The sequence below is a fragment of the Phaethon aethereus genome (assembly GCF_964289735.1).
Source record: "Phaethon aethereus genome assembly, chromosome: 5".
NCBI lineage: Eukaryota > Metazoa > Chordata > Aves > Phaethontiformes > Phaethontidae > Phaethon > Phaethon aethereus.
The window spans coordinates 66743738-66760549 of NC_138579.1; the positions used below are offsets into that span (position 1 = coordinate 66743738).

General features: G+C 39.9%; 1 protein-coding gene across 1 annotated transcript in view; it reads right to left on the reverse strand.

Annotated features, from left to right (window-relative positions):
- Positions 1-4052: 4052 nt before the first annotated feature.
- The window catches only part of ANO5 (anoctamin 5), a 58758-nt gene continuing 45998 nt past the window's right edge, over positions 4053-16812 (reverse strand). The window contains exons 15-23 of the mRNA XM_081999927.1: positions 14749-14823; positions 13847-14069; positions 11221-11390; positions 10015-10112; positions 9633-9763; positions 7643-7848; positions 6399-6580; positions 5189-5294; positions 4053-4330 (exon numbers count right to left, since the gene is read on the reverse strand). Of these exons, the coding sequence (XP_081856053.1) occupies positions 4109-4330; positions 5189-5294; positions 6399-6580; positions 7643-7848; positions 9633-9763; positions 10015-10112; positions 11221-11390; positions 13847-14069; positions 14749-14823 (1413 nt within the window). The 3' untranslated portion in view covers positions 4053-4108. The remainder of the gene's footprint in view (positions 4331-5188; positions 5295-6398; positions 6581-7642; positions 7849-9632; positions 9764-10014; positions 10113-11220; positions 11391-13846; positions 14070-14748; positions 14824-16812) is intronic.

The following is a 16812-nucleotide window of genomic DNA, read 5'->3' on the forward strand; positions in this document are numbered from 1 at the left end:
CAAAGCTATTTAAGTGCACGTACATGACGCACTTGCACTGCATGTGTGACTGACTGAGAACTTGAGAAGTCACCCCAGGTCCTGACATCACAAGGATAAAACCTGCATCAAGAGAATGAAGGGAAAAGCAACCTGGCTGAAAATGAACGCGTGTTAACATACTGTTCATGCCGTACCTAAAGGAAGATGAAAGTGCTGAGTCTTTCACTGACCTGTCGACTTCTAATGTAAGGAACTCGCAAAGCTAAATTCCCTCACGGGCTATCACACACTCATGCCTTCTTGGTCTGTGTGCATTGCCTACATTATGTGCAGAACTTGGTGCAGGTTTTCCTTGCCAATTCATTCTTAAGGAAATGCATGAAGACAGAAAAGACAGTCACACAACGTGATTATCAAGTGGAAGATGGCAGTCAGATGGATATAATAACCTAAGAAACTTGTGAAGTTACAATTGCGGGAAATCATAAACAGCATCCAAATATCCTGCAATGAGTTGCACAAATCTGTATGAATTGTGCAAAAAAGCATTGAACTTTTAGTACTTCTGCTACTCTCTGAATTCTTGGCATTTTCAAAAACAAGGAGACAGCACATTAAAAATAAACACTGCTTTATTTGCCAGATGTAGATCTTATTAAATGTACATATATAAGTTAGCTGAATGCAATGTTTAAAAAAATTTATCCCAACATTAGTGTATCATATACAGCAACATACTTCGCAGACAAAATGCCACTCAGATTACATGGCAGTACAAGTCAAAACAAGCAGTACACATACAACAGTAGGAATGTCCATCTATTTTCACTCCGTCCTGTTGACTCAAACTGAGAGCACTACATAAAAAAGTAAAAGCATAACAACAAAATCTTCTAGAAAAAACAGTATAGTGTCTTATAGTAGCACTCTTATTTTGCAGTCATTTGCTCAGAACATACCACACTAAATCTTTCCAAGGTAAAAAGACTCAATTTTAATTGGAAAAAAAATAAAAATCCCTGATTGTGTTACACTTGAAAGGCCAATTTTCTTTTTCTAATTCTAGTGAAGCAATCTACTGTCACTTAAATTACAGTAGTTCCAAAACAGAACTATCTTCCTGTTGATTAAAGGACACTTTTAGATACTTCTATTAAACATATCAAAATCAAATATTCCAACAGTAAGAATAAACACATCCTCAAACTGACCAGTCCATTTTTCTTATTTTTGCCACTTTTCAACAGCACTTCAGGAAATGTATATGTATGTGGACCATTATAATCCTAATCATACTAATAATCTTTTGTCAAAATACTGCTTAATGACAAGACAAACTATTATGTAAAGAGGTGTTAGACTTATTTTGTTACATAACATTAGCTCTGAATATGACAACACATTCTCTTCAACAGTTTCTATATACTAAGAAGTAATGCTATGAAGTGTAATGATACATTTTTAAGACATATATATTTCTTTTTAAATAAGCTGATCCCAGATTTTTTCCACTTGCTATTATAAGATACAACATATGCAAACCAGCTGTTTGTATAGCATTAAATAGGAAGTGATCTCAAAAAGTAAGTTTGAAAGAAGCAAGAAGTAGGGGTCAAAACATCAGTTCAAATTTGGGGGTCTGCATACAGGGCTTCTGCATATCAATGCTGCAGGACTGATAAGCTAAGGAATTTCCCTGGTTTCCTCCATCTTGCTTTTAAATAGCATTATTCATTCACAATACATCTATTTTGCTGACATCTTTTCAAATGTTGTATATTAGGAAATTTTATTACAAGACCTGAAGAGAATAGTGCATCTAACGCTGAATTTTCAAATGTTTTCAGCTTCGATCAGATTGTACATTTTGCATAGAAATATTGTTTTGCATCTCATCACCTTACTGTTTGAAGAAATTGTTTGCCTTGCTGACAGTAACAAAACCGTGAAATCTAAATTAAGCACTTCAATTAACAGTATATGTGTAAGAAGCAGCAAAGTGCTTGCATCGTGTAAATTCTGGTGTCGCATACATAATTATGGTGACTGATATTCTTCTTTGGCATATACATTAAGCAGCAGAGCTAATTTATTTATACATGCATTCCTCCAATAAAACCATTACTTCAAATATATCTGAATATTCAAGAACACGGTCAGTTCATCATGAACATGAGTTGCCAACATGCTTGATTTATCAAGCAAACTTACAGAACGAAGCGGAATAACTTACAGTAATGAGAAATGTACATCTGCTTCAATTCCTTGACTGGCAGCCAAACCATGTGATGTTTGTTCGAGGTAGGCACTTCAACGTTACAACTTTTGCTAATAAGGATGGTTCCATTCAAGACATTGATTTAAAACTCTGTTACAACGTTAAGGTTACTAGCCAAGTATTCCAAGACGTAGGCTAGCTCTGGTAAAACAGAATAGGGAAACCTCAAATTGTGGATCTAGTAAACAGTACATCACTTGGCTGATATGGAATACAAATCTAAATTTTTTGTGTATACTTGCAAGGAATTATAACTTTCAAAGTGCAAATATAGTAAAATTGCTAATCTCTCTAGCTAGTGTACTTGAGCATGAGAGAACTCAACAGTCTGGTGCTACTTTACCTAAGCACTCTCGCTACGAACTGCTCCCTGTGAACAGTTCGCACAGCACTAGGACAGACGTGTGCCAAGGCAGGCATGGTTTGGCTAGCACTGTGCAGCTATGTGTGCAGGTTCACAGTATCACGATGCCTGCAAGCATACTTTGGAAATACGCATTTCCCCATAGTGATCTTTTTCACATCTTTTGCCAAATGCAAATAAACAAGGCACTAAGCATGGAAGTGTTGATATGTTTAAAATATATAGCAAAATCATAAAAATGCCTAACTGCTTCAAATTATAAAATGAGGGCGCATTCATAAACAGCTGGTAGCTACTTCGCACAAGTAGTTATTATATATTTATAAACTCGGTAACTTTGTAGAAAAGCCCCATGACAAAACAGGAAAAAAAAATCCTTATTAAAGATTAAAATGAAAAAAGAAAACCAAAAACCACAGGCTCTTATGTATAAGGACAATACCAACGTAAACATAGATTATTTGGCATGCTTAATATCTTTTGAGTACAAACCCATCTACAAACCACCCAGCTAGATCAATTAGTGTGGCGGTCCAGCTCCCAGTCCACTCCACGGTGCAGCCATACTCCAGGGTATGCATGGAGTACGGACACACAGCGTTAGCCCTGTGTTGGCATTCACAGAGAATCCAAACAAAGGAGCAGCTTTGACCAAAACTGATGTCAAGCATGATCCTCCAACAGCAGTTTTTGAGGCTGAGGAATAAGTTAGCTGTACTTCTCCAAACTTTTTCAAAAAACACTGTAATTGGATGATTCCACAATACTTGCATTTAAAGAGCAAACTCTTCGGCAGATGATATCTTTATGAAAATAAATTATGGTGGGTTTTCTTTTCCTTCATTAGTATATATTAACTGAATTCTGTGCCTATAAATAATTCCAAGTGGAATTAAGCCAATATATCTTTAGAAATCAATTCCTTCTAAAAAGTGTATAGAAGTTCAGAGCTGAAAACAAATGTTTCATAAGACATAGTGGATACAAAAAAAAAGCCCCAAACCCTAACCCTTGTATCAGGAGCATTCTCCTATTTAAATGATCATGTCATAAAAATAATAATTCTCAGCGTTTTCCACAGCAGGAATCCTCTACGATACCTTTTTCATTCAGCTGGGATACAGCCTGGGACTTTGCATTTCGCAACAGGGAGAGGGCTTGGTGGTAATGACCTTATCATATCCTGTGAGCCCTTTGAGGGTAACATTCCCTACACTGGGAATCCAAATTCTAGGATTACAAGATTACACTTGTACACTTATTCAAAGTGATGGATTAAATAGAAAACAGTGCTGAAGTCATACAGTTAAGTAGATTTACTGAACCTAGAATGCTCAGTAAGACTTTTAAAGAAAAGTCTAAAATCTTTGGACTGAAAGCGAAGGGTTGAAATTGTCCTATAGCTTTCAAGATGATGCATACTGAGCAAATCACAGATTAAAAAAAGCTAAAATCAGCGAAATCCCAAATTGTTGTTTTTTCCACTACATTGCTCTGGATAACTCCATTCTCCCTTCTGTGGCGATGAACTCCTTTTCTGTGGCTCGTTTATCACCTTGACACAGTCTCTCCTTCAGTTTTTCAAGTTCATACTCATGTAGGATTTTCTGTGTTAAGTATTTTTCACGTTTTATTTTGGCTTTCACGTCTGCAGGGACATCAGGAATCATCCATGCTACAAAGAATTTGACGATGAATACAACATGCTGGGGAGGGGGGGGAAAAAAAAAAAAAGAGGAAGCCAGGAGAAATGTAACAAGTCCTTACCAAACAAAACACCTATTGTTTCATCTAACACCAAACAGATCACTTTTTGTTCACAAACAGAATACATTACCTTTGGCTGTCCTGGAACAATACATAACAAACTAGTGTCTATCTGAGATGTGCACAAAGATTTTATGCAGAAACTTTAATTCCAAGCCACTTACGAATTAGCAAACCCAAGAGGAAAGTGTCAGGTTCTGAATCCCTAGCATCACTTTCTAATACCGCTGTGTGGTTTCTTAGAGAAGTTACATGGCTGTGCTGGTAACGCTCAGCTATTGAGAACTGGCAAGACTGGGTAAGAAAAGTGATGAGAAGAGCACTTTAACAACTCCCTTTTCCCTTCAGAACTTGCAAGGTAGCGGCTTAATACTGAAGTACCAATTACCTAAATTATTGATTTAGCTATTTTTTGCCAATACACATCACTGCAAAATGCCTTCTGGGTTTTCAATACAGCCGTCTCACGTACAGCTCTTTAATGAAACCAGCAGGAGTGAAAGTGCTAGTCCTGGTGGTTCATGTCTCTCACCTGCATAAAGACCTTTTTTATTCTGCTGTTTTATTTTGATCAAACTTAGCAGTCTCCTCTGCTGTTTTCACTGTTGTTACTCTGAGGTTAACTCCCCGAAGTTAAAAGACCTAGTTATAGTAATCATTTAGGACATGAGCATTTGGCATTGCTTGGGGAAGAAACTATTTTATATTCTCAGCAATTCCATTTTCTGTAACAGTTGTGACTACCTAGAGAATCTATAAGGTACTGATTTTGGAAGGAAATTTTGCAGGGAACATACCTCCATAATAATTATAAAAGCCAGTTTTGCAGCAAGAATGTGCCAGAACTGCATAGTGTGTAAATATTTCCTCTCATGATCTGGAGGATATCGATAGTCTCTGTACCTGTTGGATAGAAAGACAAGCAAAGGTGAAATGTCACATTCAGTCTGAGACAGACTACAAGCTCAGTGACAATTACAGGCAAATACAGCTGTCACTTAAGGAACCTTTTCATCTTGTTTTAAATGCTCTGTTTCCTTTTGCAGAAAAAGGTTGCCTCTCAATTTGTTTCTCTCATGTTTGCTTAAACACCCTCACATTCACAGCAACAGAGGAGAGATGAGGATGTGTGAGAAGTGGAATTTTGTACGTAGGTTACTCTTTATTTCAGGCAATGATCAAATAATACAGGATGGAGTGATGGAATGTACCACAGAGTAGCAGACAAGTATTGAATAAATGTGATAGATGTTGACAGGTTATGGACTGGACAGATGCAAGGTTTAATGGAAGGAAAGTCTTGAGTACATGTTCTACACTTACATGTCTAAGTTGGGTAAATACCCCTGGAGCTTTAAAGCTAAAACATCATACAAATGCAGCTGCTTCTTCAAGTCTGGGTTTTTTTTTGTTTGGCTCATTTGTTTGGGGATTTTTTTCCCCATCAAATCAATACTTTTACCATGGACTTCTCCAAAGTTCTTTCTCAGTTCTTCTAAAACCTGCAATGCTTCTTCTAGGAAGAAAGGACTCTTTTTTTTTAATGAAAGCAGGATGGCCCAGATCCTTGGTGCCATCTAGTGCAGTAACGACCGACTGTAAATACCGTATTTCATTTTCAGCTTTGGAATCTAAACATCCCCTTAATGATACTTCCCTGCACTTAGGCATTGCAGCCTAAAAATCTTTGAAGATATAGGCTGAAGTTTGCAACCTTAGGGACATAAATCTCCTCCATCACCCAAAAATCAATCGTTTAATTATGTATAAAACAGAAAACATCAGTAATGAGACTCTCAAACAAGAAAAAGGCGATTTTTTTCATTACTGACATGATCTCTTACCATGTCAAGCACTGCCTTGTTAATAGCTTAAATTACCTCTCATACTTCAGAAGCAGGAGAATGACATCATTGAATTCCTAGTGAACTACTTCAATCTGCATTGACTTTTTATGCTGTATTCTAAACAAACTAATAAAACATTTATTATTATACCAACACCAACCTGCATATGACTAAGTTTTCTGGATTCAGTTTAGGCTTGTTTCTGTCAGGAAAATCTGAGATTTGAAACACTGACAAACTATTGTTTATGTATCCAGACATAGGCGAGTCTTCATTTTCAGAGTAAGCATAGTAGTAAACCAAACGAGGAATCATATCTGATGTGAATGCAACAATAAAAGCCTGAAAAAGAAATTGGAAAAAGAAATTAAGGAAGCGGCACTCAAAACTTATGAGCAGATTTATAAAAGGGGTTTTGGTACTGTGACTCTGTGCCATAACCCAGGATCTTTGAAGGAAGGGTGAGCAGGATTAGGGCACTTTACCTTGGTAAAGGTGCTGACTGCGGCCTCTGCTGCAAGGACCAGCACTCAATGAACAAAATACGTGAACAGTCCTTACGAGAGCCACCAAACCCCAAATATCCCCTCCCACCGAACTGTCTTCTATCTCGGATTAACAGCACTCCTTAGTGAAAGGGGAGATGTGATTCTGAATTCTTGTGAGAAAGGATGAACTTGAATCCAGTGTGTGATCGCTTCACGAAAGAAAGGGAGCCATTTTCTCCCGCTGTATTTAAAAAAGAAACAATGGCTACCATTTGCCCGCAAACCTGAGATACTTAAGATGCTCGGGTACCTTGCTAATTAGGCAATACCTGCAAGTGGGTTTGTTGCCTAAGACGCTTGCAGATCTCATACCGTTTCATATTCTACATTAAGAAGAGGCAACTCTTTTGCTCAACAGTCTGCTTTACATTATACTTAAGATGAAATACTAGCATAGCATTTAGTTTCCAGTTTATAAAAAGTACTCTGAGCCACTGCCCCCATAGGGGCATCCAGAAGCAGGTGAAAGAGCAGAATTCCCACAGAATAGGCCTCATAGTGACAAGATAGAAATGTCATCCGGCCACCAGAATTAATCCACCTCTCCTGTCCCCTACAGTCCCCTCTGGGCAATCAGTGTGCTTCGCAAGACTAAGCTTCAGACTAGCTTACGCCACTCCAAAATGCTGAAAAACATGTAGGAGTGAAAGAAAGATTATGGTCCCATGAAATGTGGACTGGCAGCTGCATGTCGGCAGCCGAACCACCCAAGTGGTTTGACCGTATCTCCAGAAGGTAACATGCGATAAAGTGAATACTGTTGATGAAGGAGAAAAAGCATCAGATGATTTTTAAATCTGCAAATTCTGAGTATATGGAAGAATCAGAACCAATGTGGCACAGTCAACGTACTTACATTAGTGACAACAGACAAGATGGCCATTCCGTTCAGGATTTCTTGCCAGACTCCTATGCTATGTGCTTTCGCAGCCACAGGTCTCCTGTACTGAGTGGTTAATTTCCAGGAGTCTACTCGAATCTCCAGGATATTATTCATCAGAGCAAGAAGGGGAGCCAGGGGAAAGGACGCCACGAAGAGAGTAATGAATCCAAACTGAATGACTGCAAGGGAGAAAAGAAAAGGTGCCAAAATCTGCCCCTACAAAAGTGCCCTCAGGGTGATAGTGAAATCACAGAATCTTTAAGGTTGGAAAAGACCTTTAAGATCATCAGGTCCAACCATTAACCCAACACCACCGTGCCCACTAAACCATATGCAAGTTGCCGCCCGCAGACCAATGGCAAACTTCTGCCGGGCTGCACAAGTCCTCTCCAGGCCCAGCCTGAGCTAAGCGACAACGTGCCCCAGCCCCGAGACCTCTCTGCTCCCTCAGGGCTGCCTTTCAGCAGCATCCAAGGGAACGGGGCTTTCGAGTCCTGTCGAATCATGCTGCCAGCAGTGCTGGATACCAGTTCTTTCATGGTGCTGCAGTTCTCTCACGATGGAACGTAATTGTAGGCAAAGGGGAACGTACTCGTAATCAACTTTCTGGATTACAAGAGAGGAACAAAACCAGGCTACTTTTCCTCTCCTGCAGTTTGTACAGAGCAAGCCTGTTCTCCTTTTACTTACCAGCTAGTCTCCTAAATGAAAGAGAGGAAATACTTTTACTTTTATCACAAACTTACCTCCACCTATTGTTATTGGTGTAGACAAAATATGAATACCAATTCTGTATGTAATAGTTCCACTGGGGAGTCTTAACACTAGCTTAAGAATGCAAATAAAATACACAGATGATCCCTTTAGTCATTACCAAAATGAAATGCCTCTTGGTACAGAATGTGACAGTCCTCAGTGCAGAGCCAATACTGCCACTATGTTTTAAAGTTAGGAAATAGAACATCTTGTCTGGTTTAGGCAGCGGATAAAAATAAATTCCCATACACCAGTCACCAGCTCTTCCATCATTTCAGTGATGAGTTCTTCATCTTAGACAAGCAACAAAATTCTACTAGCTTAGCAGCCCCAGGACAGTGCTGGAGTGTACCGGTTCAGTTCTGCTTCAGGAAGAGCAAGGACATCTATTAACGGGCATGGCTGACAGCAGTGAGTGCTCTGAGTGTATTAATTTCACACAATCCCAGCCCTGTACAAAATATCATGAAGTGACGATAATAAAGCTACACATCTCTAGGCAACACTTCAAATTATTTCTGTAGAAATAAAACAATACAAAGGTCCACTTTTCAACAAATTTTGTCTTTATAACAGACAAATATTCTTTTTTTTTTTTTTAGTGTCTTTAGATTTAGTTTGGCTTCAGGTTCTAATTTCAGTTTCTCACGTTTTGTAAGCTAATTTCATATGCTGACCTGTTCACATTACCTTTGAAAAATCCTATTCTGTTACCCATGCTCCCTCTGCTGGTCTACTGGACTGCAGTCAGTGCAAACCTAAAACTAAACAGATTCTCCCCGATCCCGTTCATAGTTCTCATAGCTGCAGTACCCATCCTTACAGCATATTTGGCACTCATCCTATACTTACAATTTCCACTGACGTCAGCTGAGAATAAGCTTGGGAACAAGAACAGAACAGACACTGAGACAGCTGGCTGCACCGAGAATAACGTTCCCCATTCAAATGAGGGAAACAAACAGTCTTTGCAGCATTTCTGTGAAATTCCCTGCAGTCTAAGATGCAAAGGCAGCTTGCCTTTTTCTTCCCCCCGCCCCCATTGGGCTGACCTATTTAATGATTTCCAGCAGTTAATGGTCTACTGTTTACCAGATGAAAGTGGTGGCATCAATCCATAACAATTAATTAAGAAACTATTTTTTTTTGAATGGTGTCAGTACAAGGTGTCTTGTCCTCAATTCCAAATGTGTATTTTTAAACTTACCCATTTCTAGATATTCATAGAACAGGCCTAAGGCTCCAAATGTCTGCAGATCATGGTCTTGCTCCCAGCGACTGTATAAATTTTCTGGATTATTTCTGGCTTTCCGGCGACCCCACCAATTACAAATCCACCTGTATATGCAGAAAAAAGTTAACAAAGAGAGAAGCAGATCAAGTTTCCCCTTCTCTAAGCAGTGTCTTTGTTGCAACATGCTTTTACAAGCATGGCTTTCACAAAAAGAGGCCAAAAGCCTCTATGAAATGAGTCTACTTGTCAGAATTTGTGCTTAACTGACAGAATTTTTCTCAGCTTCTTCATATGACGATACTTGTTAATTGCCTCTGTCTATAACATGGGCATCTCAGCGTACGAGGTAACTTACGGTACAATGGCCTCTTGGATATTTCCCCAGATCTGCTTGCCAGCCATGACTATGGTGAGCTGTGTCGTCAATTCTATCAAACAGCCCGCAGGATCGCACTGGCAGAGACAAATGGGGGATAATGGACATTAATAATGGATGTTACACAAGTAAATTATATCCTGATACTGTATAAATGAAGGAGAGAAGAGGATTTATTAAAACTTGTTAGGACAATACTTAATTTTCACCTGGACTGCCAGCTAAGTTACCCTCTCAGGAAAGCTGATACAGAAGGGCTTTCAATGCTCAACACACTTGACAAAACACACACCAAAACATAACGAGCATTTAAAGACAGAATAATTCAGGGGTGCTTTGGGCTGACCCCTGTGCAGATACACAAAGACGGGCCGCAGGATCCGCATGCAGCAGCCACCCTGCAGCCCCAGCAAGGTGCATCTATGGCGCTCGGTTTGCTCTTGACGCCAGACCAACCCTGACCTAGCAAGCACCTGCACTTTCTATTCATATTCCTGCAGCAGAGGTATTTAAATATCTGCCAGTATCCGGTCTCTGCTGTTTGCTGAGAACACAAGTTTTAAAGTTTCAACTCTTTCTTGAGGCCTTCTTAAGAATTTAGCAGCCAGACCGGTATTAGGAGATACTCTATCACTAAGTGCAATGCATTACTGCATTGTGTTTTGCATGAAGTTTTTCTTTCACTATCGACTCCCAACCAATGCTTCATATTAAGTATTGTATTTTATCTCTGTACAAAAAGCATAATCAGAAATGAAATGAGGGGAAAAAAGCAAAAGCTTATAGATGTGCCTCTTACCAAATGGTTTCTCTGAAAATGTAGTGCCTCAAAAAGCTTATGAAGACACCCGAAAGCCAGAGACCATTTCCATTTACACTAGCTTTCTTCAACCTAGAGAAGTGTTTTTAAGACCTGTGGCGAGATCCACTAGTATTTTAGGAGGACTGCGGCCAAGAAAAGCTTTTTGACAGAGCCACAGATTTTCACTGCTGGTGCATTCCCGACTAGCAACAGTAGGAGTCGTCCTTGGAAGCCCCTCCATCAGCCTCAGGATGGCCAGCTGAGGTCCAGCTCATTCCAGACCAAACCTGCAGCTGGCAATTTATGACTGCACAGGTTGGAGGGGATAAAGAGTTTAAACTAGTTTGTTATTATTCAATCCACCTTAATCAAGATAGTCCTACCTCTTCATTTCGCCAGCGATTAAACATGTATGTGTAGGCACCTGGGTAACCAACAAACTTCCCTTTGAAGAAGGCCACGTAGAAGCAGGATGAATAGTAATTGACAAACTGGAACAGAAACATCTTCATAGTGAGCCTGTTCTCATACTCCATGTGAGTTCGGGGAATCTCTGTGAAACCAGAAAACAGTAATTTCATTTTCCTTTATTCCCTTTAAAAGGATACAGATTCGTAAGTACTCATTACCCACAGTGCCTTTACAGCCCAAAGGAAAAAAAAAAAAGAAAAAAGAAAAAACCACCCACAGACAGTTCAGCAGATGGAATTCCTGCTCTCAGACACTCTGCCTTTAATGTACAACGCAATGCTCCAAGCAGACAGGCAAGTGAAATTCATTCTTGAAATATTTAGAAACTTCAATTTCCCCTTCTTTGTACCATCCACTAGCACTTGTCCATCCCAAAATCTTACATTATTTTTAGGAGATCCAAGATGAATCTCAAACATTAACTATCAGGGTCTTCTAGACGATGAAAATTTCACTGTTGGCAATGCACATGATAAAGAATATTTATTTTCTTTGTGGTAGAGAAGTACGTTACAGGATTGTTTTTTTGAATAAGTTGTATGGGTGTAGCTTCTATAGAAATCAGCAGAAACTGGATGGGTCCTGTGCCTCTGAAAGATGAGGCTCATAGTGGAGGGAAGAATAGGGAAGGATACAAGCATCTCGGTGGTACTGAACATCACCAAGCCTTTGCTTAAGATTTTGCTGCCTTTGTAATGACATTGTCCATCATGTTTACATTTTTAAGGGTAGCAGGAAGCCCTACGCACATTATGGGTAAAATGTCCTGTTAAATGGTAACATATAACCAATTCAAGCTGGGAGAAAGGGGAAGAAAATACACCACAAGCATTCACGTCCCTCTGAATTAGTTAGGACCCAGCAGTTGAACTCACAGGCCCTATTGCAAAGTTATTTTATATAGCCGAGTAAATTAACATTGAAATAAATCTGCATGACAAGGTATTTTCTGGGAACCTGCAGTGTACTACAGAGGAGGCAGTACTCAGGTGCAGCAGTCTGCCTAGGTTGCAGCTTGTTACAGGGTTTTTATTGGCAGTGAGCTGTTCAAATGTTCATGTGAGACACTCAATGTTCAGAGCACCAGAGATAGATTTTGTTTTCCGACATGCACGTATAACCTGGCCTAACCTTTCGAAGGAATTCAGGTGTGAAAAGAGTTAGAACAGCCAACCTTGATGGCCCCAGCCAATATTTCAGACCCTGCACCCAACCAGGTCTCTAAGCCGGGTCTCTAAGCCAGGGCCGCCAGTGGAGGGCAGCGGTCCCACAAAAGTGAGCATTTATTTTCTCTCCCTGTACCGGATAACCACAGGTAATGCTGATACTTCAGAAATTAATCCTCCACACTTTGCAGGCAGCAAAATAACATTGCTGAGCCTTCATGCTTATAATTCATGCCCTTCAAGAATTAAAGATTTAAAAAATTATGATTTTCTGGACTTTTTTTTGTTGTTGGGTTTTTGTTTGTTTTGGTTTTTTTGTTTGTTTGTTTTTCCTAGGGGCAACTTTACATATTACATCTTCTGTCTGTCTTTGGTCTAATTTGGCCAAGTGAGATAAGCAATACAGATCCCTGAGACAAGAGATGGTCCACGATAAGTCGTAATAAACCCTATGCAATGTCCCATTAAGTTTCTGCAAGAAATAACTCTCAATTCTTGATTCCACTTGTAAGACCTCCTAAAAAAAGACCACCCAGGTGTTTTTATGATAGGCCTCCAGCTGAATATTCTGCAATTATTTCTTTCTATAAAGCACCTGCAGCGGTTTTTTACATCTAAGCCTTTAAGGGCAAACTAAAATATGGAAGAAGGGCTCTAGGGAAGGTATTTCCAGCAAGCAACAACAGCCAAACATAAAACCTGCTACAAAAGTAATGGACCCTTCTGGGCCGGCCTGCCTGGTGTGAGCCTGCTGCAAGTAATGCTACCAATGGCTACAGCCACAATGGCACACCTTGGGCCCAACTTCTCAACCTGCTCAATCTCTCCCTTCAATCTGTATTAACTCCAAATCTGTAAATTCACAGCTAAGGGAAATAGTGCCAACATTGGAAAATATATTGTCCCACCCCATTCTCCAGCCTCCTACCTTTTCCTCCAATGGAGGAGACAAGATTATTTAGACTTTTTTCTTGTAAAGATGGCTGTGAAAGCTTTGATCTATTTTTCAAAATGTATCTTCAGGATTCCTAATTGAAATACTGCCAAAATCATGACAGTTTGATCTTGCTTTGGTGACTCTAATATAAAACATGACAATTTTAAATTATGTTCAGTGCTCTGATTGCCTCTGTAAACTATTTTTAATATAAGCAAACATTATACTAAGAGAAACCTACTTATGATAACTATTCAAATGCAGGGAAAATGTTCAGTATGGCCATGGATACAACTGAGCCATTGCTGCAAGCTACAGACTAACGTCCCAGTGCTCCCACTGTGCCCGAGTTGAGAACAACTACCTACAGCACCTCTAGATGGGTTCTACCTCTAGTGACTCCTTGAAAGTTTTGTCTTCGAGTACACTGCTTACCCATATCAGTAATCCAGATGGCTATTCTCTCATATAAGAAATTCAATATCATGATGATGACAAAGTTCAGGCATGAGGCTGTGACTGAAGTTGCCAGCTGAGGGGTCAGTAATCCACTGATGGGTTGTAAAGTTTGAGTGTTCTCCATCAGGCTGGCAAAGGCAGCGTACACAGCAAGACGATACACAATCACAGCTATCATGCTAGCTATAATCAGAGACACCTAAAGAAAGGACAGAGATTTGAAATTGTGATACACTTACAGCTCAGTATAGCTATATGCATGCAACTTCTGAAATAAGATGTAAATCATCATGCTTTATAAATTTTAGTCTTTACATGTACGAGTTCAAGCAGCACTGAAATGCAAAGTACACAAGCAAAAAACTTTATTGTATTAGGTACATTAAACCCAACAAAATTATTTTGTTAACACAAGAAAACCAAACAATCTAATGCCAATTTAAAAAAAAAATAGTGGAGAAGGATACAGACTTATAGAAATGGAGACGGAAGGGATAAAGATTATATTGTCCACCCGCAAATTCACTCTGCAGGTATTTCTAGAGGAATATGTAGATACCTTGTTGTAGTGAGGGTTTTTTTTTTCATTTTCGCTTTTATTACAGATTTTTTCAATATGGTCTGTTAACAGCACATAAGCCAGAGAAAAAGTTACCCCTATGCTAGAATGTCCAATCAAATTACTAATTAATGACAGATTTCAAAGGTCTTTTTTTTTTTATTCTGAAGTGCATTTTGCATGACAGCAGGAAAACTGCAGGGCAATAATAAAAGCATGTATTAATATCACGATTAAAACCAGTTTGTGTTAATGTCATGATTAGGGATGACTAGCAACTCTGATATATGTTAAAATGATGATTCAAAAAGATGCTCACCCAGAACAACACTGTAGTCCCTGAGATGCAGAACCGCACAGCCTGGCTAGTTATAGGCAAATAAGGCTCCATCTCCTGAAACAGTCAAGCAAGCACAGCACAGTTCACAAATCCATAATCTTATTCTAACGTCAAGCAGCACACAGAGCTCTCATCAGCTGTGTGAAAGTGCCCACATCCGAGGAAAATCATTCAGAACCACCTGCTCTAAAAGGGCAGGCAGGACATGATTTTGAATGTGCCGGGAGGGGGGGGGAAAGATCAAGACAGAAGTGGTCGTAACAATGCTAAAAGTAAAGCCAGTACTTGAAAAGAACGGTTAAACCTTTGCAAAAATCAATCAGTAGCTGAAAGAAAAAGACCACCTCCTTCATTAGATGAACAGGACAGAACTATCACTGTAATGCTAGCTCAGCTGTCATACAGCTCTTGGTCCGAAACTGGACTGAATTTTAAGAAATTCTTCATGTTGAGGTTTCTTAAAATGGTTATTTACTTGGATGTACCATGTTTTTCCACACAGCCAGAGAGTGTTTGCCTCCACTCCTTCAATTTTTGTTGTTTTTAATTGAAGAAATGGCTACATTCATTAGTTGCCAATCTCTGCTGCAGCACCAGGCAGGTAGGTCTTACCCAAGCGAGTATCCCCATATAGCACATGACCAATTTTCCATGTTCGTGTAAAGTTCTCTTTTTCGCAACCAATTCTAATTCCTAAAATATCAGGTTACATGTATTAAGAAAGGATCATTTAAGAATGATCTTCTTTTGGCCAAGGCGGCCAACAGCGTCCTTGCCTGTATCAGCAATAGTGCAGCCAGCAGGAGCAGGGCAGCGATCGTGCCCCTGTACATGGCACTGGTGAGGCCGCACCTCGAACACTGTGTTCGGTGTTGGGCCCCTCACTACAAGAAGGACACTGAGGTGCTGGAGCGTGTCCAGAGAAGGGCAACGAAGCTGGTGAGGGGTCTGGAGCACAAGTCTTATGAGGAGCAGCTGAGGGAACTGGGGTTGTTCAGTCTGGAGAAGAGGAGGCTGAGGGGAGACCTTCTCGCTCTCTACAGCTACCTGAAAGGGGGTTGTGGTGAGGTGGGGGTTGGTCTCTTCTCCCAGGTAACCAGCAATAGGATGAGAGGAAATGGCCTCAAGTTGCGCCAGGGGAGGTTTAGATTGGATATTAGGAAAAATTTCTTCACTGAGAGAGTGGTCAGGCATTGGAACAGGCTGCCCAGGGAGGCAATGGAGTCACCATCAGTAGAAGTGTTCAAAAAACGCGTGGATGTGGCACTTCAGGATATGGTTTAGCGAGCACGGTGGTGTTGCGTTGATGGTTGGACTTGATGATCTTAAAGGTCTTTTTCAATCTTAATGATTCTGTGATTCTGTGAAGAACTAATGCCAATGGAAGCTGAATTTGATAAATTTTTGGGACAGGCACTGTAGCATGCTTACGCTCCTCTGGGACAAAGGGGCACTGACTACTACAGGCAAGCACAATATTAAGTACGTTATCAATAAGTATACTGAACCAGGAAATGCTTGTTTTGACAACAAAAGACATTGAACGTGTAAAATGTTATTGAAGGGAGTTTGTTTTCTTTTGCACAAAAGCCCAGAATGTTCTGGCATAACGCGGTTTAATTACGCCGAATACAACGGCCGCAACCGAGCTGCGCATTTCTCCCTGATACAGCCAAGCAGTAGCAGTTGCTTTACAAGCATTGCCTCTTGATGGCGATATTCTTCAGTTGGCATGCTCATACCAATGGGATTGTGTCTGACGTGTAATGCGCTGTTCTCTCAGGAGAGATATACTGCCCGTACCTGCCTAAGTATACTTACTAAACACAATCACTGATACCGTAGTCTTGAGTCACAACAAGTTGTTTGATGTGGCTTTACACAGGCTCATAACATTTTATACATATTATGCATTAATAAATAAATAATATACACATATTCTATTCTAAGAACAAATGTTTTGCACATTCTAGGCTATTCAACAAGTTTTCTACTTCAGAACAAAATGTAGGCAACAATGTGCAATGACAGAGCCTAAGTTTG